The sequence below is a fragment of the Acanthaster planci genome, linkage group LG19 (assembly GCF_054643075.1).
Source record: "Acanthaster planci isolate LZ-2023a linkage group LG19, COTS_SCS, whole genome shotgun sequence".
Lineage (NCBI taxonomy): Eukaryota > Metazoa > Echinodermata > Asteroidea > Valvatida > Acanthasteridae > Acanthaster > Acanthaster planci.
In genome coordinates this window covers 9,207,786-9,232,268 of record NC_141795.1, presented here as the reverse complement: position 1 = coordinate 9,232,268, position 24,483 = coordinate 9,207,786, and the positions used below count along the sequence as shown (strand labels likewise).

At 40.7% G+C, this 24,483-nt stretch overlaps 3 protein-coding genes across 4 annotated transcripts in view; 2 read left to right on the top strand and 1 right to left on the bottom strand.

Moving 5' to 3' along the window:
• The window catches only part of LOC110985010 (coiled-coil domain-containing protein 33-like), a 31,540-nt gene extending 24,585 nt beyond the window's left edge, over positions 1-6,955 (top strand). For both annotated transcript variants that reach the window (XM_087129769.1, XM_022245689.2), the window contains exons 19-23: positions 889-1,072; positions 1,565-1,656; positions 2,080-2,166; positions 3,493-3,618; positions 4,273-6,955. In XM_087129769.1, coding sequence (XP_086985895.1) covers positions 889-1,072; positions 1,565-1,656; positions 2,080-2,166; positions 3,493-3,618; positions 4,273-4,344 — 561 coding nt within the window. In that variant the 3' untranslated portion in view covers positions 4,345-6,955. The remainder of the gene's footprint in view (positions 1-888; positions 1,073-1,564; positions 1,657-2,079; positions 2,167-3,492; positions 3,619-4,272) is intronic.
• A 1,978-nt stretch (positions 6,956-8,933) lies between these two features.
• On the bottom strand, positions 8,934-23,413 carry LOC110985017 (COP9 signalosome complex subunit 3-like). Its single transcript, XM_022245701.2, has 13 exons — positions 23,262-23,413; positions 18,706-18,835; positions 17,522-17,640; positions 16,750-16,892; positions 15,142-15,216; positions 14,734-14,838; positions 14,111-14,251; positions 13,096-13,197; positions 12,420-12,491; positions 12,167-12,253; positions 11,938-12,051; positions 11,409-11,489; positions 8,934-11,007 (listed from the first exon to the last, which is right to left on the bottom strand). Exons 1-13 carry the CDS (start codon positions 23,314-23,316, stop codon positions 10,951-10,953), a joined length of 1,281 nt encoding a protein of 426 aa, XP_022101393.1. The 5' UTR covers positions 23,317-23,413; the 3' UTR covers positions 8,934-10,950.
• Positions 23,414-23,519: 106 nt separating this feature from the next.
• The window catches only part of pald1 (phosphatase domain containing paladin 1), a 49,482-nt gene continuing 48,518 nt past the window's right edge, over positions 23,520-24,483 (top strand). Inside the window, exon 1 of the mRNA XM_022245730.2 lies at positions 23,520-23,704. The gene's annotated coding sequence lies outside the window, so the exon portion shown is untranslated. The remainder of the gene's footprint in view (positions 23,705-24,483) is intronic.

Genomic DNA, 24,483 nt, shown 5'->3' with positions numbered 1-24,483 from the left:
TAGTTTCTTTATCAAATGTTTAAGAAACCAACCATATTGTTGAACTACATGTACCAATGGAAGAATTTAATAACAATGGCACCTTTTGATATATTCTTAAGTTCACATTATAGGTATTCACAGGGGTCATAAATGACTCAACCTGTGACATATAGCAATGAGTAGCACACACGTTATGTATTGCAAATTGCAAACCAGAACCAGACTGTCTGTATATTGTCCGTATTCATTGCATATTGGCTCTGAATTAAGCTCACATTTTTTACTATGCAATGTTACATACCTTGTGAAGAAGACTTGGCAATTTCTTTATACATGGTACATTATGGAAATGAAATTCAACAAATCTAACAACTGTGAAACAAACCCTCCTCTGAACATGAAGTGGATCAGTATACTCAGTTATTGTAGATGTAGATGTGTCTTCAGACTGATTCAAGTTTCTCTCTTGTCAGTTTTTAGTATCTCAGCCAGTCTGATGTTCTAAGGGGAACCTTTTCCATGAACACAGAAAACACTACCAGTAATTTTTTTCATTCTGGAAATCTGTAAACTGCTATCAAATCCTCAGGCTTAAATCCTGCTGTGGTTTTTTGAGGGAAGGTTGTACTTTGTTTAGTGTGTGAGATTATGTTTTTTGACTGTTTTTCCTACATACAATACTGTTGAACGTGATTAATGTGGGTCAGTAGTGTCCATAATGTACACATTCCTATGAGAGAAATTGGACTTAGTATGGACCGTATTAGGACAACAACATGGATACGTCAAGTTGTTAGCAGCATTTATTTATCAAGTACAATTTCCAGTCACTTAGTCCCAGTAAGTCTGGAGGGAACATCCCCAGAGTAGTGTCGGTAGTGTTTCTATTTGATGTTGGTGCCATAGCAAAATGACCGTGAGCAGCTGTACCTGAGCCAGCAGGATGCCCAGTCAGCTCAGGCCAACGCCTTGCAGGAGAAACAAATGAAGATCAAGAAACTGGAGAGGACGTGCAGAGAGCAGGAGAAAGCCCTGGAGAAGATGGAGAAACTGCTCCTGAGTAAACGGCCCAAGAATGCCAAGCAAGAAGGTAAGGGATGATGGGTAAGGGCCCAGTCACATGAGGTTGTTTCCAGAGACAACTTTGACGTGATGTAACAATGGTCTTCACAAGGGGGCAAGGCGGCACTTCCCCCCCCCCATTAAAAATTGAAAAATGAACAAGAAAAATAAAAGGAACAGAAATGAATACAAGAGGTAAAGGGAGATGACGAAGGAAAATGCCTGAGGTTTAGTGCAGCTGGTTAATTGAGGTTTCAACGGTGAAGAAGTTGAGAGAAGGAAAATGTGTAATGAGCTTTGGAGTGAGGAAATGATCATGGGAAATTATCTCCAGTGAATTTGAAAATTCAGGATAACTCAGATACTTGGAAGTGAATAAATACTAAGTGTACATTTTTCCAGGAATGCTTACAAGACTTTTGTTTCTTTTTCATGTCCTTTCTGAGAAGTTTACAAGTTTAAGGTACCCATTTGGAGTGAGCGCTCACATTGACTTTTCTTGTCATTTTGTGAATGCTAGATGCAAGGAGGAACGAGGTTGACCTTGTTGCTGCTGAAAATGCCAGATTGAAGGCGCAGATAGAGCAAATCCGAGTGGAATCGGCAAATAAGGTACGTATGTAACAACATGGAAGATGTTACATACTGAAGAGATAATTATGAGCTTTTATGCTAAGGCCAGATAAAGACAATAATCAGTTTTTTGTCAAGGTTTTAAGAATGGATGAAGCAGGTGCTTTTTCTTTTAACATAGAAGATTTTTCCAAGATGCTGGATGGATCTTCTGCACTCTTTTGCTGATAATTTTGTGTCTAAAGAAAAGGAGCTTCCTCTTCATGTGTTTCATGAAAACGTGATAGCTACAGGTTGTGAGGAACAAATAAAAACTGAAATACACACAGCGACCTTGACATAAAAAGCAAACACTAAAACAAAGAACGAGGATAGTCTGCCAAAAGGAAAGGGTTGGGGACTCCAAACTAGTTTACTTGGCCATGTATACAGATCGTGACATGCGACTGTGTTTCCTCGCAGGCCTCAAGGAACAGCGATGCAGAGAAGATGATGATGCAACTACAGCTAGAGAAATCGAAGAGCAGGATACAGTCTCTGGAGAGAGAGGTAGGATGGGAGTCTGGTCGCACTTCAATCCTGATGCACTTCAGATGGGTTTGTTACGCACCAACTGTAGCATCTGTCCAAACCTTAATTGGGACGGTCCCACCTCTAGAGCACCGAAGTGTGGCGTCATTTTGAACCAGAAAGTGCAGTGCAAACGGATGGAGTATACGCATGTGTTGGTTTATGGCCTGGTACTCGTGCTAGTGCTTTTTACACAGACATTTGTGTGCCTGTGATGTATTCAATTCAGCATTCTTTAGCATAGAGTGCCAGTGTGCATGGTGTGTGGGACTGCATGTGCCAATGTCATTTTGTTTATGCCGGTAACTCGTGCTGGCTAGACCTAGTTTTTGTGTTATAGATTGAATGCCACATTGGCTATTTTGGATGATTTCTGTCGGATGTGAGCTTTAAAAAACTTGGAGAAGATTGAGGAATTTTCAATAGGAATTTGTCCAATATAGTTGGGACTTATTTCCTTGATCAGAATGTAACACATTCAAAACAGACAAGGTGCTAGTCGAAATCTTGGACTGTAATGAGACTATTTTAAATTTGTGTCTGCCTTGACAATATTTAGAAGTGTGATTTTTGAAATTTGAATCTTAAATATATTTATAAATGCACAGTAAAGATAGAGCATCTTACAGGCAGTGTTGTTCATATTTTTCTGACTAGCTATTGTATGTTTTTTGTAAATGTAAAGTGTCATGATTAATCATAGCAGCAGAAGGCAAGTTAACATTTGGTGTTCCTTGTGAAAACATGCCTGGAGTAAATAGATCTATCCGCTCCGAGCGGAACAAAAGAGGGCGTGGTGTTTTTTAGTACTCACCGCATAGGCGCGCATTTATAATGGAGATCAGTGGCGCGTTTGACGCGGAGCGCGCTGAGTACACGCAACCAATTTATTCCTTAATGTATGGTCTTTGCGTATACGCAGAATGCGTGCAAAAACCCGCTTGGAAAACTTACTACCATCTGTCTTTCTTTTGCCGCTTGGGGGTGCACTTCAACTCGGGGCGGATATAACATAATGAGGTCAGGCTCTGTGTTACATGTACACTTTCCTGTGGCAGTAAGGTGGGACAGTGATATGGTCCATCGAACCTTTATAGGAGAGCATGATGTAAATGAAGTGTGACATTGCTACAGTTGGGTCTCTTGCAATAGCTTGGTTCAGTAAAGCATTGCTTGGTACCAGTAACTTAATGCTCATGCGGTGTGTTTCTTCCATAGTGCACAATTGCACTTAGAGGTGAGGCATACCTGTAGCAGAGTAACCCAGTTCTGTTTAGTAATCTATAGCACTTGTTGTATTTGTAGTTAATGGAGAAAGCACGTGAATGGGGGAAACAAAAGGAATCGTTACGCCTTCGCATGGGTGAACAACATCAAAGTTACAACCAGAGAGCTCTGCCACCGTTACGAGACAGAGGATACAACCATTATGTGAGTTATGATGAGCTTTGTCATGTGACCATGGTTGATTTACCATGATCAGTGTTTATGCACGTTTTCCAGTTTGAAATAAGGCTGTTTTTATTCCAATCCATGGCTTTTTTTGGCCAAACCCAAGTTGTTGCATGCCATACCATAAGGCCGTCTATTCCAATTTAATCGGACCTCTTCCAATTTTTCAGTTTTCAGACAACGAAAATTACAATGTTAGGATTTCCATAATTAAAAAAAGTCCAAGCAAAACAGGGTGCTATAGTTCAGAAAAAAGAGGGCGCTATTTGCAGAAATAAGAGATTGCTACGTGTGCTTTGTCAACATAGCAGTTGTTACACATACGTACATGTACATGTATGTACATGTATATGTAAACTAGCTTCTCTCACATGGCTGTTGGTTTTGCTATAAGCTCGTAAAATGGGTGCTTCGATTGCGGACTTTTTTCGTTGTTGGTAGGTGTGTCATACACCCCTGGCCAACTCACTGTTTTAAAGTATCATGAGCCTCACGCACAAAATCCATTGTCCCTACTTCCAAATACTTTTGACTGACAACTCTTTCTGCATGGCTCATCAGCGTCCTCGATTACAAGGCCTTATTGATCAGCGATGATGCCATTTTCTTTCTTTCCCTTTTTTTTATCTACAGAGCGATGACGAACTGGACCGGGGTTACAGGGGTCTCAGGCAACATTCCCCGGTCACACACCCGTACTTCTAATGAGGGATTAACCAAGCTTGTTACCAAGATCAAGTTCCTCTGGGACCAGCCTGGTCCATTCCTTTAACAGGCAGAATCTGGGCGTGATACTTTCACAGCTGTTTGAAGATCTTCAGTTTCAGCGACTGGAGTTGCACCTGGTATACAGCCAGATACAGCAGTTTGACTAACAAGACAGGTTTAGATTGGAATACGTCGCAGAGAAGTCACTGTCATTTGCTGTTATTCAAAGCATAATGGCCAGCTTGTTTTCCTGGGTGGACAGCCAGCAGGACTATGATTTTCATAGGCATGTATTGTGTATAGATGCAGGTGCATTCCATGCACATTCTCCGTAGCTCAGCTAGTTTCCTTGATTTTGTATTTGTGTATGTCATCAAAGATTGGCAAATGTCATGCTGTCTTATGCAGTTTGGAATTACCAATTTATTCTGAATTCGTAGTTGCATTCCTACACGTTCTGTTTTCATGTCGACGATCAAAGTTGCGTGACTGGTTTACGGAAGAGTTTACGGATCTTCTTTGTGTTTCACGTTTGATGCTCAATCAGGACACACACCTGTTAATTTGACGTTTTTTTTCTGTCCAGGGATACAATGCCTCTTTCTGTTTTATTTCATCCAAACCTGGCCCTATCCATTATGATCAATTACATGTATTCCATTATGATCAACTATCCACTCTCAACGGGAACAAGAGAGGGCGTTCTGGGAACTCAACACCTGCATGCACAGGTTCATGCACATTTGGCCCTAAATGCACTCAGTATGCATGAACAATTTCTGTTCAAATGTATGGTCTCCATATGCATGTGCTGGGCATATGCAAGAGCCGAGTTGATAAAGTTCCCACCAGCCTGACTATTCTTTGTTAGTGAGGGTGCACTTTCAGTTGGCACGTACATGTATTGTTAGAATAGACTGTATTATGTACACACTGTTTTTTTACAGTGATCAGATGTATTATTTATGTACATGTGTTTTGCAAAAATTATCGTGTGAAATTTTACTTTTGGAAACAGGTTTTCTAGATGTACCAGCCATCGAATTTAATATACCCAGCAAGAAATGAGACCGAGGGGTACCCCCCCAACATGTCCAATCCCTATACACATTCCAGACTATTGTTACTTAACACATCCCCCCAAGATGTCTGAAAGGAATTCCCCAGATTCCTGCGAGACAATGACCAACACAAAAGCAGGGGGGGGTTCTCTCCGTCTCATACCTTGCTGCATGTGGAATTTAATGCTGTGAATATATCTTGTTTCCACACTATTGATTCTTTTTGTATTTTGAAATACAGTGTGACTCATGTTTGCTTTCTGTGGTCATGTGCCATGAAAGACAGCTAACTCTGCCAAATTTGATCATGAAGTGCCTTGTGAGATATTCCTAAGTGTTTATTAGCAGTTGAAATCCGTTCTTTAGCAATATGGACCATCATGCATTATGGAGATTGCCATCAAGAGGATTCAGGCTTCAATAGACCTCTGTGCCGATGACGCCACACTTTTTTTTGTTACATGTGTGCTTCCCTACGGTGTTGAGTGTACCATGGGTCCCCTTTTGTAATCAAAGTGTGATGTCATCAGAACACAGGCCTGTTATTGGCAACAAGAAAAGATGCCACAGATGTGCCTTATGTACGCTTCTCAGTGCAGCAAGAGTAGTGTTGCCTTGAATGAACCTCTGCAGGTCTGCCTTAAAGACAGTCTCCTGGTTTTCATGGGCCATGTGCTGATGTGACATCAGTTTGTTTACATGTGCACTTTCCTAAGGAACCGGTGGGGCCAGTGATGGCGACAGACCTCGGTGGCTGTGGATGCAAGTGGGGGGGGGAAACGCAGAATCTTGTGGGTGCAAATGATTCATTTTTCCTGGGTTTTTAATGCGGAGTTGTAAAACAAAAAGGTTGATTGCCCTGTCGTGATATGTGACAAAAGTGTTGTGAGTGCAAACGTGAGTGCAAGCAGCTTTTCAGTGGGTGCATTTGCAACCACATGACATCACGTAGCGCTGCCACTGGTGGGGGCCCACGGTCCACTGAGCACCAAAGGAAAGCGCACATAAACAAACTGTGGTGTCATCAGCACAGGGGTGTATTTGTTGTTGAATAGAGCTTGGACTCATGGATGGTGATCTTGTCTGCACCTTGCTAGAAATAGATATTGCTCTGTACACAAAACGTGGGAATTCTGACTGAGTGAACAGGTACAAACTAATAGTTTGTAGGATTTAAATATGGGGACCAACTTTTCTTTCTAATTGTTTGAGTACAGAATAATCACCAGTCTGTCTTCACCTCTCAAAAAAATTGCCACAATATTCATCTTAGGTCTAACGGACAACAATGGCCAAGAGTGACGATGTCATGAAAGAGGAGCACAGGCGTTACATTCCATACTTTTCACTGATTTCATTTTTCACAGCATAGCTTTGAACCAAACTTTCATCGTCTATGAACAATGTGTACTATATTGTATATGTGAGATATTATGATGCAATAATTACTCTTGTATAATTATGTTCCGAATAGAAAAAATATATTTGCATTTCAGATTAATGTGACTCATTTTGTGCAATAAATTTTCTTTAATTCTGAAAATTAATTGAAAGATGGTTCAAACTGATATTTTGATAGCGTTTGCCCAAGTTGTGTATGTGTAATAGCCTTTCCACATCATCAGAGGACGTTTATCAGCCTCAGCTTACAAGTCTGGTAGAAAACATATCAATATCATCACTCATCTGTCTTGTAAAGTTGATTTGGAATTGATTGTACAGAATGGATACAACAGGGGGGAGTGGGTTAGCATAGCGGTTCTTTCCTCGCTTTGCACCAATGAGGCCCGGGTTCGAGTCCTAGCTTGGCCCAGGCTTTAAGTGCATTTGGTTTCCAGTCCATACTCACTCTCGCAGGTTTTCTCCGGGTACTCCGGTTTCCTCCTGCCTCTAAAACTGGACCTTCTTCCCAACTCCGTAATGTGATGCTGATTAATAAAGTGTATGAATAAACGTACAGTTATTGGCGCAAGTAGCCTGAGTTGCTGAAAGCACGATTAAAACAAAAACAACAACAACATGGATACAACATTGTGTTCCTGCACACTGAATTCAGCTGTGTTCTCGTTGCGTGATGTCGATGTTGCATGGACAAAAGCAACATGTCTGGTTGGTATGTCAATCAATCATGACAAGCATGTCCAGGTAGCCTATTTGAGGTATGGGGGACACAACAGATGGGTGCTACTTAGATTGGTTACAAATCTTTTTGGTTTACTCTAAATTTACCACCATGCTTCAAAAAGGCTAATACACGTACATGTGTACCTGTACATTGTACAGCTAAGCCAATGAAACAGGGCAAGTTCGACCCAGGACTATAGTTAACCTTAGTTTGACTAATTCTGATCAAGTGCAGGCTAGTCGACGACGGTTGGATGAGTCATCTATTCGCGACCAGCCTATAGAGGTTGGTCACATCGTTGGTTGCCATAAACCGTTTTTAATAGCACAGTGCAGAGAGCACCAATTATAAGAAAAATGCCACAAAACAGTATATCGCTAGTACATGACCATTTTCACTATTTTTTTTCCTAATTTACCCTTCCTGCGGCTACCTTTTCTCCCCTTCAGCCTAATGACCTGATAAAAGATAACTGGGGTCATTCACACTTCAACTTCACTGCACATGGGCTAGGTACGTCACCAACCAACCACTAGAGAACTAGTGGTCGGTCCTTGATCCAACTTGCCCTAGAGCTGTTACCAGTGCAAAGATCACCTTGTCTTTGTGTACATCTTATCACAAATATTGTTGATGTGCGCTTAATTCCAATAGTTCTTCTTTATATCCCTAGAGTATGCCACGAACAAGAACCAATTCTAACCTCAAAGTGGCTCCTGGGCATGCACACAGTTGTCATATTAAAAAATCTAGACTTGCAATGCTCTTGTATTGACTGAAGCCATTGGTGGCCATCTTACCATGCCAAATACAAAGGTGATTGTTGGCTCGTTGGCCACTGTAACTGTCGATGCCACGACAATTTGGTTAACGGTGAGCATGCCGTTGTATTACCCTTGTATTCAGCACAGTAAGATGGCCGCTGGTGGCTTCAGCGACCTATATCAGGTGATATAGGTTATGCGTCCTGGCGTCTGCATGGTGTTTGAGAGGCTACTTTTGTTATTTTAATTTACAACGAATGCCCAAACAATTTACTCAAGCCCAGCCCACTGATACAAAACTCTTGCCCTCTAGAAGGGGCATTGTGAGTTCAGACTTCTAATGTGACATCAATGGATGTGCACAAGGTAGCTTTGATGGGGTCATGGTAAAGCCATGTCAACTTCACAAATAATAATAATATAATAATAATTTATTCATTTATAAAGTGCAAATTTCATATAGATATGTTCAAATGCGCTGTACAATGAAGATTGAGATCAAGACATGTTTTGTCTCTGAAGGAGCTAGTTGAGATATTTGGCACATTTTAAAGGGAGAATAGTTGATGGGAGCCAACTTAGAACAAACTCAAATTTACCGTCTTGTTGACACATGACAGACCTTCCTGAAAAATGTCCTCAACAACTGCTTCAACTGGAAGCATTTAATATATTTTTCTTTACACAGAAGTTACACGTGAACTTCACAGTTTAAAAAAATCTAATTGGAATTTTAAACCGTAACCTATCAAATAAGCAATGATTTAAAAATAAATACATGTGTAATGAGAGCAAATGCAACTTTAGAAGCCAAGTAAATGAAAACATTTGTAAATGCCTTCTCTCTCATGAAGCAAAGAGAATTAACATTCCCAGTTGGTTGACAGTTACCGAGTATTTACACCTGTACACTGTGGATTTGGTTTTGTACACAAAATGACGTAATTTACTTCAGTTATTTCTAGCAGGCATACACCTGCTTTCTAAGCTGGATGTTGAACTGGTGGAAATCGATAGGGCACATACAACTTGGTTCATGAGCTTACCAGAGACACACAAATTTGCGTCAAATTCCTCTTGCTAATATATTAGTTTTCTTTTCTTGCAAAACAATGAGCTTTGATATCTCCTGGCCGATCACAAGGCAGACAATCTTTCAATGAGATATTATTTTATGCATATAAAACAATTCAAGACATTACAGTGTTGCAGTTGAGACCTTCACAAGACCAGACACAAGACCAGACACAAGACCATGCACCAGACCAGACACAAGACCAGTCACAAGACCAGAGACAAGACCAGACACAAGACAGTGCACCAGACCAGTCACAAGTAACAGTGTGAACAATGACAAAGGAATGCTTTTGTTGTGGTTCATATGAATAGCTTGTAACACTAATTCCGACCTGAGGTCTTGTGTTGGTCTTACATGGTCTTGTGAAGGTCTTAAGTCGTCTCGGCGACAATGCTGGAACATTACAGAAGGGTTCACCCGACACAAAACCAACTTGTTAGACTGACTTTTCAATACACTCCACGAACACACAGTGAGAATATTCTGTGTAGTGAGAAAAAACCCACCTGGTGAAAGTACCCATTTCATGCACCGTGCACGCTCTTTCAGGCTGGATTTTTGTTGGTTTCCTTGACAGTTCCTTTTCCTTTTGCTACAGGTAACCCTAACCAAAATCTTCCTCTCCATCTGTTTTCAAGAAAGGGGGGTAGCCTTGTGTGGACCTTGCTAACTCTGCACAAGATGTGTACAACCTTCAGTATGAGGACTTTTCTTGTCCACGGTCCACACTAGGTGTATAAGGTTGCAATAACTTTCTTGCATTCATACAGGGTACATCTCCTTGTGCAACGCCAGCTTTGTTACTGCTTTCTGGAAAGCACTGTTCATACACACACATTGTATACGTAGTGTGGACGTTCCCTTGTTTTGTGCGGTTAGGATAACTCAGTAAAAATAGTCCTTTTTCTTGAAATGGGAACACGATTTTCAGCTGTTTTTTTGTAAAAAGGTTTCCTTGACTGTTCCTGTTTCTTTTACGATGGATAACCCTAACCCCAAAATGCCTCTAACCTTCTTTTTCAGAGAAGGGGAAACGTCATTTGGACATGGGTAAGTCCACAGAACATCTTCCCTTCTTGTATCGCATGGACATCTTTCATTCACAACTCCACATTAGGTACATGTATGTAAGGTTAGCGCACCAACTCCATGCAACGAAATGTCACATCAGTGTTTTGACATATGCACCGTTTCTTGTGAAAGCGTCGCACAACTTCTAAATGATCATGGATCATGCTGTCAAAATCAACAACTGTGTCCTTGTGTAAGGACTGGTGGTTCTAATTTATGCCAATCCTAGTACAATTAATGATGGTTAGACAAGTGCAGTTAATGTTTACAAGACAAGCCAGGCAGGGGGTTGCTTGGTGGCTAGTTGTCAATAGCTGTAAGCATTACAATGTACCTGCAGGGTGTACGGATAATGAGGCTACGTCAAACTTAAGCATTTGCACAGGTACAAAGTCAAGGATCAGCCTACTAGCGGCTTTCTTTGTCAACTTTCTCAGGTCAGTAAAATGTTCTTGTTTTGACTCGCAAAGCCTCTGTTGCATATTTATTTGTTACAGAGCGGTCCTACTTGCTTCCGCTGGCAAACACCGAGAGGTCCTCCTCTTCTCGAATCCCCATGCTCTATAAAAGAGAGGATTCACAAATCGTACTCTTACCAAACTCTCAAGGAATTTAGTCAGTTGAGATCAGTCTTTCAAAGTCCTCTATCAACTAAAAGAGCTGTTTTGACTTGTGAACAAGTGGAGTTTAAGATGAAGATCCCCTTACACCGCCGATCGTGATGGTGTTGTGTATTCATCAACACTATGGACACAATCTTAACTGGGCTGGAGTGCTCAATACTGTGCCGTCAACGTTTTGATACAACATCTTCAGACTCAGGGTACTCATTTTTGCGGATTTATAATCGGCATGGATAGACATCATGACACTACACACAAGTGATCCTAATTCAAAACCATTTTTTATTTAGGCAACATTATTTTTTACTCCAATAAAGGATGATTACGAAAAGTACTCACTTTTTGAATGAACTGAGGTGTGACAGATATCTCCTGCTCCATCTGTCGTAACTTCTCATCCAACATGATGCATTCTCGCATCTTGACAAAGAAAGGAAGTTAGACGATGTTACCGCCTTTAAAATGGACAAAGTGTTGCAGTTCCTACATCTGAAGCCATTTACCTATTTCCTCATAAATGTCCTTTTAAATTTATTTCTGTTCACCCAACAGCGCATTTAGCGACAATTACAGGATGAAGTGACGATTAAGAAAATGAAGAAATGTTCCGTTTTAGTGGGAGGAAAACCTATGATAAATATTCCAGGGAAAACCTACGGAATCAGGTAGGACCTACAAATCCAATCCGCATGCTGATCGAGGTGGGATTCGAACCCGGGTCACAGATATGGAGGGCGAGGAAAGAACCACTACACCAATCTGAATACCCTGATGTAAATGTGTACATGTACATCCACATGAAAATACACTTGAAAATGAGAGAAACAGGACAGATAAAACTATGACGTCCGTATTTCAACTGTCTCACCTCTCCTTCCAAGTGTTTCAGTAACGATGGATTGTCATACTTCTCAGGGTTGTCATGGAAACTAACCATCCCATCTTTCTTGCTGATGCTGGCATAAATCTGCCCTTCCTCGATCTAAAGCAGAAACAAAAAAACCAAAGCAATTTATTCAAGTCTCACATTTGGTTGGGCAAACAAGGCTGTGGCTCAAACAATCTTCAAACAGCAATCAGAACAGTGGGATCCTCACCATGGACAGCACGTGAAGTTCCGCTTCCTTGGCTGAGTTGAGGTGAACCCTCCTGGCAATGTCACTCAATGACAAAGTTAAGAATGTCTGCCAGGTTAAAAAAGTAAGGACGAATTATGTTGGAGGTGAGCTCTGATGGCTAGCAGTAACGTTTCTAATGAATTTAAAAAAAGTTGTAGATAAGGTAAAAATGCAGAAGCTGATACTTATCACGAACAGGCAAAAAATCATTTTATTTTGTGATGTGTCCTACCTTTGTAAGCCTCTGAATGTTTTTGGCAAACATTGACGACTCGACTTGCTTCACCAAACCCATGTTCTGTTCCTAAACCAAATAGGAAGGCATAGACAAAAAACATAACATTTCACCAGAGAAGGTAATGTTTCCATAAGAAGTGAACTTATAATATGGAATACAAAATGCTTGACGAGACTTGGCTGCTGTGCACTTTTGTAAGAAATATTCCTGACTCCGTCGACATCCAATAACCTCGCAGTAATGTAACCTAAAAACACATCCCTTGCACATGCTCTCAAATAGAGCACATTAAAAACTCCATTTTACTGGTAGATAGACTCTACAGAATACAGCAAAATTGTTCAAACCCTGACATAACATTTTGATGGTTATAGTTTCATTAACCAAAACTCCCCTGGAATAATTGCTCAGAACTTTCATTCTACCTCCAAAATAGGCCATGCAGAAACTTAATGCCGCATTCCTTGCACATGTTCATTCAACTTTCAAGGAGCTTCAATCTTCAAGGAAACTAACAGTGGCCGGACTGTGGCTTCCTCAATCCTTCAAAATCCTCAAACACCTAGAGGATTTTCAGCGAGGCTGGAATGTTCATCAAATCAGTACATACATGCACACCCTAGTTTATTTTACAAGAATTCTGACCCAGAAAAACCGTGGAAGTTCTCACCCTTGTGAACTGATCGGAGTGTTTGAGGATGACCGTTCGGATGTCTTGAGGGTTGTTGGTGGTGTAGGCATTGGCCAGTTCATGGTAGGGTTGACTTAGAGGCTACAGAAAAAAAAAACCACTCAGAAACTTATTCTAAACTTCATTTAAGGAAATAAAGGCTGTTTATGAACACTGCCATTATGGATTCCAACTGAAGATAAATAATGTAACTCATCAAGACCCATATCTTGAAGTTCAAAGTTAACCCTTAACTACCCCAAGCTCCTCAAACTCCAAACTGTAGGTTTAGCCAAGTTTTGGCTCATTCAGTTCCCTACATTATGAACTTGTTGGATTGAGGGACAAAGGCCCAAGGTGTTGGATTTTGTTGAGTGGGACACACAGACATCATACAAAATGAAAAGGCTGGACTCACAATGCTCTTGTATCGACTGACACAACCAGCAGCAAACTCGCTGTGCTAAACACAAAGGCGATTGTTGCCTTATGTGCCACTGTAACTATTAGTTGCCACGAACGATTTAGGTAACAGCAGGCAAGCAAGCAAGCTGGTTCCAGTCAGAGCTTTAACGTGTGGTTTCCAACACTGCATCAAATAGCTGCAACCAGCCAAACTGAAGTCTCAGCCAAATCCAAGCGTTTCGAAAATGCCCTCTGTTAGGTTCAGTACTGCTTCTAGTTCAACAGTCGGGGAGGGGGGGTTGATAGATGAAAATTTATGATATAACTGCTGGTTCAAAATGGCCACTGGTCTATCTATAATAAGGCTTGCCTTCTGAACTTTGAGATATTTAGTGTTATCTGTTATCTGAAATTTGAATAACACATTTTCAGTTTTTGAGTGACATTTATGTTTGATGGACAGAAACCTAAAGTGGGTTTCCAGATGATCTTCACGTACATGTAAGAGTCGTTCCTTAAGAACTCTTTACAACTGAGCTGAAAATAAAATGAAAGCTCGACTGAATCCTTGACGTGTTTTACAGAAAACAGTTTTCAGTGACTCCAATACCTTGATGAAGCGACCAACCACTAGAGATGTGTACTTGGGAAGCACGGTCAGTTTGCCATGGTGGATCAGCGAGACTAGAATGTATTTCTTGTAAGCTTCTAGCATGATGTGGCTGACTGCTTGACTGGGTGTGGTTATCGCCTGAAAGTTGGAAGGCAAAAAGCAGACGGATGTGAGATATAACATTGACATTGAGTCTTATCAATAAAAATTTATTCATAAGGAAGTCATTTTTGATCTTGTTCCTTGCATCTGTTTTATAAATTGTAAACTACTGAAATAGATGGTACCAGGCTGTTTCATGATTGGCATGTGTGCTAAGCCTCCCTCCAATATTTTTTCAAATCTGGTTCAAAACACTAGGGTATTTTTTTTATCAGAGTAGACAAGTGCTGACTGGTTATATAAAATTTCACATTACTGCTTTCATTCCTATTCTGAAATTATGAAAATGAAAGCGTTAACCTCCTTTTTCAATTTCGATTCGGCAGATCCGTCAGTAACATCTTTTATCTGTTAGGGCATTAAAACATCTGACAACGCATTCAAATTGTCATGTTTGGGCAGGTGATGAACTCCCCTCAAGAGATCCGAGCTAAAACGTCTTTAGACTTGTTTCTTACCACTTCAAAGAAGTAGACAGCTCTTCCCCACTTCTTGAGAGCTGCATATATCATGCCACCATAGTAGTAGTAACAAAGAAAGTGGGTTGCATCAAACAAACCACCCTGCCAGTAAAAAAAATTAAGACATCTCGTATTACAACTGCAGTACCTCCAAGGATATTAAACTCTCTAGTCTTCAACCACTCCTTTCAAATCATCAACTTTATACAATATCCATCAACTGTACAATGTACATGTATGCAGCGTTTTAGCTAGCGAGCCGTGCAGCCGTATTTTGCACGGCCAGTTTTGTGAAATCACGGCCCACTTTACGTACCTATTGACTTTTATTAGTGGTAAGTACTGTCTGTGCATCTGCGATCTACTGTTTTGAATATTCTGAGAACTCAACTGACAAGATTGTACCTCTTTGCTGATGTCAGTGATGTCCACGTCCAGGAAAGGTAGAGCAGGCTTCATACACTTAGCTAACAGACACAACTGAGGATGAAACAAGTTCAAGTTATTGATGCTTTAACGATCCGTGTGTAGAGCATGCACGAATTCTGCGTGGATTTCCTAGAACGTAACAAATGTGGCCCAAGCTTAAACAAAAACTGAGTCACAAGCCATCAAGACAGTTTCATCAAGATGCCAAACTGAGTGATACCAGAAGTACTTTGGGAATCATAATTACTGAAAAATAAGGGTCCATTCCTAGCATGACATCAAAGGCCAACTTGAATTAATTGTAGGGCTGAATAATTCACTATTCAAATATTCGACCATCAATTTGATCGAATATCCAAATATTTGGTCATACCGACCAGCAGAATGTTGATAAACAAACCATATACAAAATCAGTTGCAATAACACATTACTACAATGTAATTGTACATTATGATCAATATAATAGCTTCTCACATCTAGGAGCATCTCCAGCCACGATTTAGGAAGATTAAAGTGATAAGACTTCTTGCCCTGTTGAAATTTCTGTTCTTTTTAAATTATTTAATGCATAATTTACTTTTTAAATCGTTGTAAGATTTCTGACACTTTTCATTCGAATCTGCTTGAAACAAGCCTCCATAGTGCAATTTTTCTCATTTAAAACAAAAACAATTTTCCCTTCCTTTTCATGAATTTTGCATTCGAATATTTAAATTTGAAAAAACAATATTCACATTTGTCCCATGCAAACGTCCATTCTGGACAAACTGGTCCCCTCGGTCAGACTCAGTCGAGTGACTGTTTTTTAACTGTTCAGATTCCAGAGCTTACTTAAAGCAGAATTGACTGATTATGACTTAATACTGAGAGATGTAGCCGTGCTTCGACCGTCGATGATTGAAAAGTTGACAAAATTCATCTGGTCACAGTACCAACCTCAACTGAGATCTGATTATTGGTGAATGGTCTGGGTTTAAAGAGAAGCAGGGGAAAGTAAATGGAATTGTCTGTGACTGAAGTAGCCGAAGAGGGTTAACGACATCACAGTAAAGTGACAGTGGTGCATAACATCAGTGTAGTGATATATACCCATTTGAATGAAATTTTTTGCAAAGGCAGGTCTTGTATGACATTTTGTCTGCAAGGACAAAATTCCACGACACTAGAATTGTTCACCAAGGTTCAAAAGCCTGTATCATGAAGGCAATGCAGGTAACATTAGTATTTATCCAAGTGGATTTGAAGTTTTTCAACAAAGAGGTTTGGCAACACTATGAAGAAAGTCAAGGAACATCAAAGTGCATCAGGTAATACTCCACATGTACCGGTACGGTGCTAGCGCTTCAGCGATGCAGCCAATGCGATGACTTACGAGATACTGTCAGCACCGCGGTGAGGCTTATACGACGGTGTGGCTAATACGCTGACTTTCAACCTTAATTTGCAGGTTTTTGCATGGTGCAGCTTACATGAAAACACCGCACGGCCTACATTCCAAATATTACAGTAATTCAACTGCTACCATTACAGAACTGCAGACGACTACACATCATGCAAGTCCAGGTTAACGAGTGGAGACATACCTGGCAAAGGTCGGCATGGACGGATGTCAGTTGGGCGGTGTGCATCTGGATCTTACTGATGGCTTTACAGAGAATCTCAATACCTCTCAGATACTGCTTCTTGTCAATTAGGACTCGGGTGAACTGATGTGCCAGGGTGGCATCTGAAGCGAACAACAAAGCCTGGAGTGAAAGACTAGGGTAAGGGTAGCCATGTGTAGGCACATATACTGAGAATAAGCCATTTAACTATTACTTGTTGTTTTAATTGTACAGGTTAACCTTATCAGCTACAAATTTGCTTTCCATAAGGGCCCTCATTCAAGTTACATGAACATTCATTAAAAACCAATAATTATAATAAGTTAAAATGATAAATGTCATTAACACAATAATTATCAAAAGACAAAACAATCAACACATATTACAGAATGTGTGAAACGAAATCCAAGACCTTAAATCTTGTAAAATCACCAATAAAAAACATTGTTTAGAGGCAAAACAAAAGGTTAGTCAGGCACAACTCAAAAGCCAGAATTTCCTACTTGCATATGGCAGAGACATGGTAACCATTCTAACCACCAACTACATGTGCATGTACCATGCTTACATGTGCTTGTGCAAAACCTGAAAAAAAACCTTTTCATTCATGCAGCCTGAAAGCAGGCACACATGTACATTGTATGTTACTTGACAAGAGATACGTGTGTTGATCTCTATTGGCAAAGGGCAGACTACAGGGTTGTTCAGTGTTCAGAAAACAGACTGGACACAATTGGGTTTGAAAACTTACAGCTGTCTGTTGCAAAGCGGACTTGCTCCCCGTTGCACATGCTGAAGAAGAGATGCGTCTGAGAGAAGAGGGTCTCAAAGTCAGGGGCAGAGCCCGGTGGCAGGGTAAATTTGACATTTCTAGAGGGGGATATGATCAGGGTGGAAAGGAAGAGACATTTACATGATCCAGGCCCCCCCAAAAATTAAAAATTGAACGTCATGACGCTTTCCTAAAGAAGGGGGAAAATGTGACGGCATTGTGGTATGTGATAAATAAAAACAGACATGTTTAATGATGAGGGCAACTTCTATGTACATGTAGAGACTGTGGCAAAAGCTAATCAAAACAAAAATACAAGCATGACAAAACATTAACCCTTACCCTCCTCAATCCTTCACCTGTTGGAGGACTGAGGAGTGTTAGGGTTAATGTATACATGTACCAATACAAGATCTGAGCACAATAAGTGAATACAAATTAGTCATTAGGCCCCCCAAAAGTCTCTGGTTTCTGGTCAGGGGCTGGCTCCAAAAGTAGTAAGGTGACATGGCTTTTTTTTTTGCCCTGATTTTTTTCCTGGGAATGACATCTACATGTACTGAAATAGACTGGCCCCCTCACTATTTACATGTACAGTTTAAAGCATTTTCAGCTTGTAGATGTACATGTACACAGGACATAAGACCACCTCGTTTGAGTGGTTCCCAGATGTAAATGTATAATACAGAAACGATGTCATCTGAAAAAGAGTGCCCGACTAAATGTACAAGTATGGGGCCCATAGAAGGACTCCTTTACTGTACCTATTACTCAAATACATCCCATCTCAAACATGTTGAAATTACACAGTAGAAGGATTCCAGTTGATCAAGCAAGTTTGGCAGCTTTTGGACATCGTATCATACCAATAAAAAAAATTTTTTATTTTGCCAATGTGCAGGTCTATGGCCAAGCACGCGCTGACCAGAAACTGAAGACTTTTGTTTGGCCTTACGGAGAATTAAATAAGAAATAAATGAATTGATGAAATAAATGGCGATTTTACACAAAAACGAAGGCAAGAAGGGCGTGGTTATTACAATCCAGAAAAAAAGTCATTTTTATAAAAGCGAACACCCCCAAAACATCTACAAAGCCTCACCATTTTGTCATTATTATTATAAAGTAAAACTAATCTTATTCAAGGAGTTGTGTTAACTTACAGAACAGCGAGGACACCCAGTGAATGCAGCTGTGGGTCCAGTGTTTCTAGGATCATGTCCAGGTTTGAAGCATTCTTCTTGAGAAGCTCCAAACTCTTGTTAATCTCCTCGCACAGCTGGGCAAAGTTTCCTGCCATATCGGATTCGGATGTGGTAAAAGACTGATTAGGACCAAGAATAAGGGGAACAAACCCACTTTTGCATCTTCCACAACTCAGCGTGGTCCGTCACAAGTGGCAGCCAGCATTCGAGTGAAGTCACATCATACAGGTACATGTACATGTACATGCAGTGCTTGAACTGAACAAGCAGCAAGCACGTGGATGACATGACCAGTGGCACTCCCACCCAGGATTTGTTGTGGGAGAGGGGGCTCCGACCACAACTTCCCCCTCAAATAAAAAAGGTACATGTAGCTCATGATACACAGGCCTCTCCCCCTCCCCCGTTGCACCACAGGGACTGGGATGTACATGTAATGTAATGTACATGCAAGGCCATGGTCTAATAACAAGTAATTAGTCTTTGCTCAAGTTGTTACAATACAATTCTGAATACAATGTAACACGGTTACATTGTACATGTAATTTGTATATTATTTTCTCATGAAAGGGGTCTTGCACTGGTTGTTCCATGCAATTTCAAAGTAACTATTAGGCGCAATCAGTCATTCAGCGTACATGTACATGAACTCGTAAGTGCTTTGTGCTATAAAATCAATCCTGTACGAAATCTCCAACTTTACTTCCCTTATTTGAAACAATGTTCCACAGAAATGAATTTGTCAGAAAAGGCAATCATCCGAAAGCACAATTTATGAAAGGTTCTGTAGTACAGCACGTTCGAGATTGCATGGAAATCAAGTGATTGATCACACGGAAATCAAGTGATTGCGCAGGTTGACTGACCATGCCCAATATGAAATTATGCAGACAATTTTTCTCAGAGTCTCTGCTCTCCACCTTTTTATGGCTGAAGTACGAAAATGAAAGTTTTCCCAAAATGAAAGCTTTCCAATAACTAGTTCTACGCACAACATGTCTACGCATGTGCATGTGATGGCACTGAACCAAAATCGTTCAATTTCTTTGTCCCTGTTCACCTTTTTGCAGCAGTGATCAGTCTCAGCGAGCTCCTCTTCCATCGCAACGAAACTGGCAATAGAGCACTGAAGTGACTATGTCACGTGTGCATTTGTGTGCGTGAAAGGCATTAGTGCGGCCCCGTTGCTAAGGGGAGCCCGAGGGGGCCGGGTCTCCCCCGGTAAAAAGTATAGCATAAAGAGTATCTCAAGACATTCTGTAAATGAGCGACTAACATCAGATTCTAAAATGAGAATAATCACATTCGTGTTGGCCTAGACCGCCAAGTATAACTTGCATACACATCAGGCATGCCTCAAACGCCAGTGCAGTTTAGTAATTTCCACAGTGCTGGGCACATAAATCAATCAAGATCGTTGGTTAGTGAACTCTGACTGTATGCAACTGATGCATATGTCTTAGACACGTACGCTAATATGTGAAGAGTACATGTACGTTCAGTGTAGAGTATACTTTTACATGTACATGTATGTGTACGGTACATGTGTGACATGTGATATGGCCCCCCTAGCTGATGTGACCCCCTTAATGCCTGAAGCTGGCAACAGAGCTGCATCATTGTGAAAACCAGGGCATGAACCAACATGACATTCAACATGACATCGAAATTCAGTACTCTTTATCCTTTTAAGACAGGTAATTTACTATGTACCATGTGCGGGATGTACAGTGTATCTGTTACAGGACCCACTGCATGAAAAGGCCTTGGATATTTTTGTTACGGCCCTGATATGCTTTCACTGTTTTGCAGGCACAGCAAATGAGCATGCGCAGTGAGTGTTCTGGATACTTAGAAATTTACAGCAGCAAATCTTTGTCTGGTTCCATGCTTACACTGACATTGTAAATTCATTTCACAAGCTCACAATTCAGATCTGGTACAATTTCTGACTTGTTCCCCTTAATTAAAGAAGTGAAATCCGCCTCCCTTCCCTTTGACTTTTTTCTCATCTCATCTCATCGCAGTGCAGTTTTTTCATGAGTCGAGCCTTAAGGAGTTTTAAAATTTTAATATCATGCGGTCATTTTGACACCGATGATGTGAAAATACCATTCTTGCGCAGCATTCACATTTCCAAGACTGGTCAGCCAAAGATGTACACCCTCTTCCCTGACGTGCTTGACCCACAAAGGCTGACACAATTGTGGCCTTGAACTTTAATTGACTGTAACAACAAAATTGTATGTCAGATCCAGTTGAAACTTCACATTTGTACTGATAAGGAGTCTCTTTACATGCAAGCTGAGTTAAAAAAGAAATCAGGCACGTGACAGGGGTCTCCATGGGAGAGGGAGTAACATCCCTTCCTCAGCGGCGAGATGATAAAAAAAAAATCTGGCTGTAAATGTTTCAGCAGGTTTAGGGTAAAAAAAGACCCCTCCAGAGCCACAAATCATGAAAAGAAACTGCAATATCCCGCAGATGTACAGTATTTCAAGAATCAATTTAAAAAAGGATGATCTGTGAAAAAGCCTCCCAAATGAGTGCAGTGGGTCTTGAACCAAGGTCTCTTGAGTATTGAGCAGTGCACTGCCACCACTTGGCCACATGTTGACTCAGGCACAAAGAATGAATTTGGTTGTATTGGTTCCATGCCAGGGGACAATCCAGGGGGCCGTGGGGGGGGGACATGCCCCCATTTTTCTCCCCAAAAATAAAGAAATAATTAAAAAGAGAAGAAAAATCGGGAGGGGAAAGAAAAAAGAGGGAGGGACCCAGCCCCTAAATGTGACAAAGGCGTAAAAATAAAACCAGCTCTGCTTCCAGTTACCCAACCTCCCCAATTTTACGGCCGCAACCCTAAAAGTTTGAGTTTGTCCCCTCCCCCCACTTGGAAAATCCTGGATCTGCCCCTGCATGCTGATGTTTGAGGAGAAAAAAGCGAAACCTTAAATACGTTTTGGGTGAGATTAGTCAATCAGCACAGCCACATAATAACATTGAAACGCTATCAGTTGGTCATATCAGTTGATAACATCTCTGATTTTACTTCCGTTTTTCAAAATAATCTTACATAACTGTGAACGTTAAAGAAAAGGCCAGTGGGTGATGATAGATTTATTGGTATATTATGCAATAACATTGTTCAGTTCAATTTTTGAAAGTTTGCACATGCAATTTTCAAAGTTTGCATGACCTGAGAAACAGTATTACCACTAAGATTGCGCACGGTGATAAAAATTGCATGGTACATGAATAGTAGGAGCAGTCTTACATAAGAGACGGACATCAACTACACGTTCAATTTACACAAATTCAATTTACATGTAAGTGTCGCGTCTGTATTCTCAGGTCCTTTTTGCACATGATTTGTGACACATCATAATGTACAAATAGAGCATGGCACTTATTGGGCACGGGTACACGCCTGGTGCGACTTGTCAGACAAATTTTCACCCATGAGTTGCAAGATTTTGTACGAATATTGCCTCGTAAGAGCTATTATACTCCCCTGTTGACATCTAGACCAAACTTTACTTCCCCCTAATAGTCTCCTTAAGAGCCGTTAATTAGCAAAAAAATCTGAGAGAAAAGAAGGATCCCGGACAAAACAAATAACAATCAGAGAAACTACAGATTTTTTACACAACCCCCAAAACAACTAGTCTGTACTGGAATTCTAGCCTTTACACCGGGCAGCACTCAGTTTCCTAACTTGACAGGTGCTCATCCCAATAATAGACACAGCTGGAGACTTCTGAGGGAATGGGAACCAGTCTTTATCTGGGCATCCCCACCTAGTCGAACGCTAACCATTAATCATGACTCCCTTAAGAAATTTCACATTTCGGGGCACAAAAATTAGACACGTTCAGAGAGTGCACTTAACACTACCTGCCTAACCTACATGTCATGCATGTACATGTAACTGTGCAAGTTACACAAATTTCAAATGTACGCTCTTTGAAAGACTGTGCTGAACGTCAACAGATCACCCAAAGCTCAAGCAGTTACCCAGGCCAGATGGACTGATTGAACCCAGCAAATATCAATAGCACTTCAGCACAAAAATGGTAAAGGCATACCGTATATGTAGTTCAAGAACTCAAAGCAGCCAATGTCACTAACATTAGGTCTACTCTGTGTGAGTATAACAGAGTATTGACTCGAGTTCTCCAAGTAGTGAAGGCACAGTAACTGCAACTGCTCCTAGAGTCCTTGTCTCCTCCAATTCCCCCAGATTTGTGGGGTCCGACGTCCGCGTCTCTTCGTGGGAGAGGAGCTAACGTTGGACCCCACAGTTCTGGGGGTAAACTGCTCCATGACCATGGCCTAATGTTGGGCCTAAATTTCATTTTATTTTTAACATAACAAAATGACAACAAACATGTCAATGTCATCATGTAGCCTGATAATAACATGGTTTATTGTTCATGTTGTTATAAGCATGCTGAGTGAGGGCTCATCACCGCAGACGATGGAAATCTTGGACTAAGTGTCTTCATACTCACCCTCTGTCGATAGTGTTACGACAGAATTAACAAATCCTTCTACCTGCGATGCCATTTTAAGGACAAAACGTGTGCTTTATTCTTGGTTTATGTTGCGCATTCCTGGTGCTCTGCTGCTGAGATTCGACTGCTGATGGCCACACTGAGCGCGCCCTCTATGTCCCAACTTGATTTTCTTGTTACCGTGACTGTGGCATGTGCTTGTACATGTACGTAATGTACTATTTACGCGAACGAGTAACATGTAACAGTAGCTAGCTAGCTAGCTGTCTGCGCACAAATAATCCGACCACTCTGTAGCAAGCTGCACGCAGGCCAGCGCTGTTTACCTGGGCTTGAGATGTGACTTTATTGCGAGTTCTACTGACAGTTTTTTTTCTTTTTCAGCTGAAATGAGCAAATATATTTTCAAAATGCACGTCGTTTGCCTGCTAGACATGTCGGTGAGTAAATGAAGAATGCATTGATGATGCCACTTTGCCAGTGTATTAAAAAGTGAAATTGACGTTGCCGGCCCGGCGTTTGCACACGAAACCAACGACAAAAATTGGACGCAACAAAATCAGCTGAAAAGCTAGGATTTACAGTTAAGCTTGTGCTCGGTTTCAACTACACTGAAATTTGTGTCTCGAAATTAAAGGGAAACAAATATGTATTAGTCAACAGTGATTAGGCTAAAAGTTAGAATGAAATTATGTGGGCAAATTGTAGAGCATGGCCTAAGCATGCCAAGTGGAATTAAGTTTGAAAAAAGCAGTGTAAAAAAATTTGGAAATTAGGCATAAAATTAGGCTGCAGCCTTTGCAGGACTCTTTAATTGCTCCATTTGAACAAAGCTCCATGAAGCTGACCAATTATGATTATGTACTAGGCCCAAGGTTTACTATTTTTATTTTCATTTCATTTGCTTTTTGAATCAAAATGTATTCAGTAATTGGATTTGGATAATTAGAGAAGATTTAATGAAGCCTTAAATCCAGGACTGCAAACCATTTACATGGAAGTCCAAAATGGGAGAGAAATTGTTGAAAAATTTAAATACATGTGGAAAAATTTGTTGAAAAAATTGCATGTACATTCCCCTGTCCCCACAACCCCCTAAAATTTCTGCTACAAATAAACTGCAGGCAGTTTGGTTCATTCCAGTTTTCACAACATTGACAAATAGTCAAAAGAGGATGTATACATCTAGTGTTCAGCCCTTGATTTCAGACGTGACAAT